The sequence below is a fragment of the Monopterus albus genome, unplaced genomic scaffold (assembly GCF_001952655.1).
Source record: "Monopterus albus unplaced genomic scaffold, M_albus_1.0 scaffold141.1, whole genome shotgun sequence".
In the NCBI taxonomy this organism is placed as follows: domain Eukaryota; kingdom Metazoa; phylum Chordata; class Actinopteri; order Synbranchiformes; family Synbranchidae; genus Monopterus; species Monopterus albus.
In genome coordinates this window covers 1,238,136-1,242,147 of record NW_018128021.1, presented here as the reverse complement: position 1 = coordinate 1,242,147, position 4,012 = coordinate 1,238,136, and the positions used below count along the sequence as shown (strand labels likewise).

General features: G+C 39.7%; 1 protein-coding gene and 1 long non-coding RNA gene across 3 annotated transcripts in view; both read left to right on the top strand.

Annotated features, from left to right (window-relative positions):
• Positions 1 to 4,012, top strand: part of uggt1 (UDP-glucose glycoprotein glucosyltransferase 1) — a 34,707-nt gene that overhangs the window by 14,113 nt on the left and 16,582 nt on the right. For both annotated transcript variants that reach the window (XM_020613973.1, XM_020613974.1), the window contains exons 10-11: positions 3,434 to 3,533; positions 3,644 to 3,704. In XM_020613973.1, coding sequence (XP_020469629.1) covers positions 3,434 to 3,533; positions 3,644 to 3,704 — 161 coding nt within the window. The remainder of the gene's footprint in view (positions 1 to 3,433; positions 3,534 to 3,643; positions 3,705 to 4,012) is intronic.
• LOC109968012 (uncharacterized) lies at positions 167 to 1,183 on the top strand. Its single transcript, XR_002276032.1, has 4 exons — positions 167 to 268; positions 673 to 760; positions 883 to 916; positions 1,172 to 1,183. It is a non-coding gene; the product is annotated as an uncharacterized LOC109968012 (long non-coding RNA).

Sequence of the window (4,012 nt, the reverse complement as noted above, 5' to 3'; positions counted from 1 at the left end):
ATATGAACGTCTCTTCCTCAGTAACCCACTGCATATTCTTAAAACGAATATACTGGCAGTAGATTAGTGATGCTTAGCACTACTATTATCCCTCAACAATTTAATCCTTCACCAGGTGGCGTAATGTCCTGTGTTTTGATTTTGTGCTGTGTGTGTGCTTCAGCGGTATAGTGAGGCAGAGGCGGCCATGGAGCAGGTGTTGAGGTTGGATCAGCACTGTAAAGAGGCTTCCAGTAAACTCTTTACCTGCCGGGTCCTGCAGCTCATGGTGAGGAGCCTCAGCTTCCTCCAAGGCTGCTATTGAAGTCTATAAATTCAACTTAAGTGAAGCCTCCGTATAAAACCAGGAACTGAAATCGGTTCATTTCAACACTGCAGGCTTACTTCTTTTTCCTAGTTTCCCGTCTTTGGTCATTGAATCACAAACATAATCTTAATGCATTATTATCAGATTGAAATAATAACATTATATCAACATATTAAATCAAAGTGGAATTTATGGTGGTGAAAAAGTCATGAACATTAGCTTATTTATTACTTATAGTGCTGGATTCATCCAGATGGTTAGAGCCGAGTGCTGTTTTGGTGTTTGGTGTTTATCTTAAGGATATTTTTGCAAAGAGACACATGAGGTGACTTAACCTTTTGACTTTTTTAATTCTTTTATTGCAGGAGATGGGTTTTGAGGAGGAGCAGAGTGGTGTGCTCTTAGAGAAGTTCACTACCGTTCAGGCAGTCATTGACTCACCTGAAGCCAAAGGTAAGAGTTACCTGCAGTACCATTTGTGTCCACACCGTGGCAGCACTACTGTTACATCATATCAGATTTAGTTTACTGTTGTGTGATAACATGATATCTACATTCTGTTTCCTGACATCCAGCGCTGAAGCACACATCTCTGCAGGACCAGAGTGGGTAGGTTGTATGGCTGTAAGCAAAGTACACAATCACACTAATCAGTTAAAATGCCGATGCTCTACTGTTTATAGAAATAAATACAGCATCTACTATCTTTTAGTATGAAATATACACATCGTACACAATGGTATTAAAAATGGTAATGCTCTCAAATGTAAAACATAACAGTCACTGTGATCTTTGCCTTACTTTGTCTTTACCTCCTTGTTTGCTTCTCTTTTCTCTGGCTTTCTTCCCTTCCTCATCTTGCAGGAGCTGTCGCTTAAAGCGCTTTAGCCAGTGCATCGCTATATAAATACAGTCCATTTACCATAATTTAGGGTGTAAAATAAACTCATCCAGATTTCTAGATATGAGAGCTGCAACATCCAAATTGAGATGGATGCCGTCACTGTTAATCAGACCAGGTTTTTCCCAAGCTACGTCTAGGAGGCTCCACCACGGCTACGTATGTGTGACTAACTGGGTTGTTTTGGCGCGAAGCCGCGCTTCCAATTTGGTGAACCTCGCCTCCAGTGCTGCTAGTATCTGACATTTATTACAAATACCATTATTGCTAAAGAAGCCAGAGGAATAACTGAACATGCGACACTCTGAGCAAGAGAAAGGAGAGGGGGAAGCCATTGCTCTCAACTAAGCTAGTAGCTTAGCTAGCTTCTAGGCTAGCTGACCTAAAGTAGCAAGTTAAATTTGGTTATTAGCAAGAAATTCTGTAACACATGTGCTTAAGTAGTGCAGGTGTATGTTGTGACTCAAAAATTAGCTGATGTTCAGATAAACCTGTGAGCTTAATCTGTAAAAAATCTGGTAGCAAGCACAAAGTAAACAGGAAGAGAGCACAATTACTGCAGGAATAGGAACAGGAAACTGCAGTCCCTGTTCAGTTTTTCATTTTCCCTTTATGAAGAGATTAAAACACTTTTTCTTATAATCATCTTCTGCATTAGACAGTGGGGAGAATTTGCCTCCCTGCAGTTTAATTTTTCTTATACATTGGTCATAAATAAATGCATAAAAGGAAATGAATATTAGCCTCTGTTGCTTTAACAGGACCAGTTACCAACTTGCAGCAGAAAATTTATAGTATCTGCCCAGGCCTGTAATCAATGACTGTGGTCGACTAGTGTCCCCTTGATATATTTGAGCTATAATATCCTGAAGATATGAGAGCACTGTCTGCTGCAGCGTAAAAGCATTATTGATTAGGATTACATCATCTATTGAATCTCAGACTTACTATAAATGTTTGTGCTTTTGAATTTGGTCCATTTTTATTGCCTCATACATACCACAAGCTAATTTTTGTTTTGTTTTTGTAAATCATGCATAAAGAGTCTTATTTCTATCACAAAGTGTGGTCAGGTTGTAAGCATTTGGCTGCATTGATCATGGTGAATAAAGAATATAAGGGGATGAGAGTGGGTTGGGTCGGCTGTCAGACTGTCATGTGGGCATCTGTCTTTATCTTTTACCCCACTGGGCCTCGTTAGCCCAGCCTGTTTACAAAGAGAGGGAGACCTCCAGAGGCTAATAATCACACAGATTGCAACACCATTACAGAGGTTCTCACTGCACTGAAATAATCCTTGCTAAACTCTCCCTTTCACTGAAAGAAATGCTCTTTAAGCTGCAGTGTTGTCTCTATACTTCTACAGGATATCTTCACATGAGCGTGCATTTGCTTTACAGTGTTTTGACCACTTTTGCACATTTTGTGGGGTAGATTTTAAATTGACAAAAACAGCTCAACAGTCTGCACCGAATAACTTATCTGATGGAAATGTGAAAATAGATTTTTAGAATTTTTTGTACATTTATTGAAAATCAAAAACTGAATTAAGGGAAGTATAAATGCAGTCAAATACAGAGAGGTCCTTGGAACAAACCTGCTCTACGAGATCCAGCATGACGGTGACGTGAAGCAGTACAGCCCAGACACTACTGAAGTGGCTTTAGGATAAATTTGTCTGTCCAGCCAAAGCACAGACTTACACCTCACAGAGCAACTGGGCAGCAGAGGTTCCTATTGAATCTTAACAATGGAAGAGTGGAGTAAACTTCTCAAATCTAGGTGCGCAAAGTATCTAGAGACTTCCCTAAGAAAACTCGAAGCAATATTTGCTGCCAAAAGGACTTCTACAAAGTACTGAATTAAGGCTCTGAATACTGAGACAACACAGTTTGTGGTTTTTAAAAAATTTGCAAATACATTTTGACTTTGTCATTATGGGTTATTAAATATAAACTGATGTGCAAAATGTCAATTTTAGACATTTTAAAAATAAATCTACAGCATAGGAAAGTGTAAAGGGATCTAAAGACTTTCTGAAGTCACTATACAGCATGTGTGTATATTCTGGTCTGTTTAATTAATTCTCTCTCATTAATTTTTCTGTATTTCTCTGTACCCTCTTGTGTTTCCTCTTGTCCTCTCTGCTTTTCTCCATTCATCTCTTCCCTGTTCTTGCCCTCTTTGCCTGCCTACCTCCCATCCACCCACATTTTCCTGTGTAGATCTGAGTTTCCAGACAGCAGCTCGTATACTCGCTGCTCCCGCTGATGATGCCCTCAACGTTATGAAAGACCTCAGTCAGAACTTCCCCACCAAAGCCAGGTACAGAGGAGATGCGCACATAAACCACAGCTAAAATGAAAATGTTAGAGATGCACAGATATTAACTAGTCTGCAGTTATGTAGTTCAGTCTGCCCTTCTCCTTTCACAGATCCATGACTAAAACAGTGGTCAACTCTGAGATCCGTAAAGAGATAGAAGAAAATCAGAAGGTATGTTTGTCAGTCTTTTTCATCCCTTCTTCCACTGACACTAACACAATAAAAACACTGAACAAGCTGTCATTAAAGGATGTGACTGGCCTTACTTTGTGATTTCCTTACCATCAACAATGAGTTAGTCCATTTATCAGTACTTTCCTACTCCCCTCCACCGGCTGTCATTCAGCCCCAAGCCCATTTGTTCCTACTGTTATATTATAAAAAAGCGAACCACTAATTTCCTCCAGTGGCTGGGTGCTGTAGTTTTTAGCTAAATTTCTTCACGCCCTTTCATTCTCCTGTATATTTGTCATCCAGCA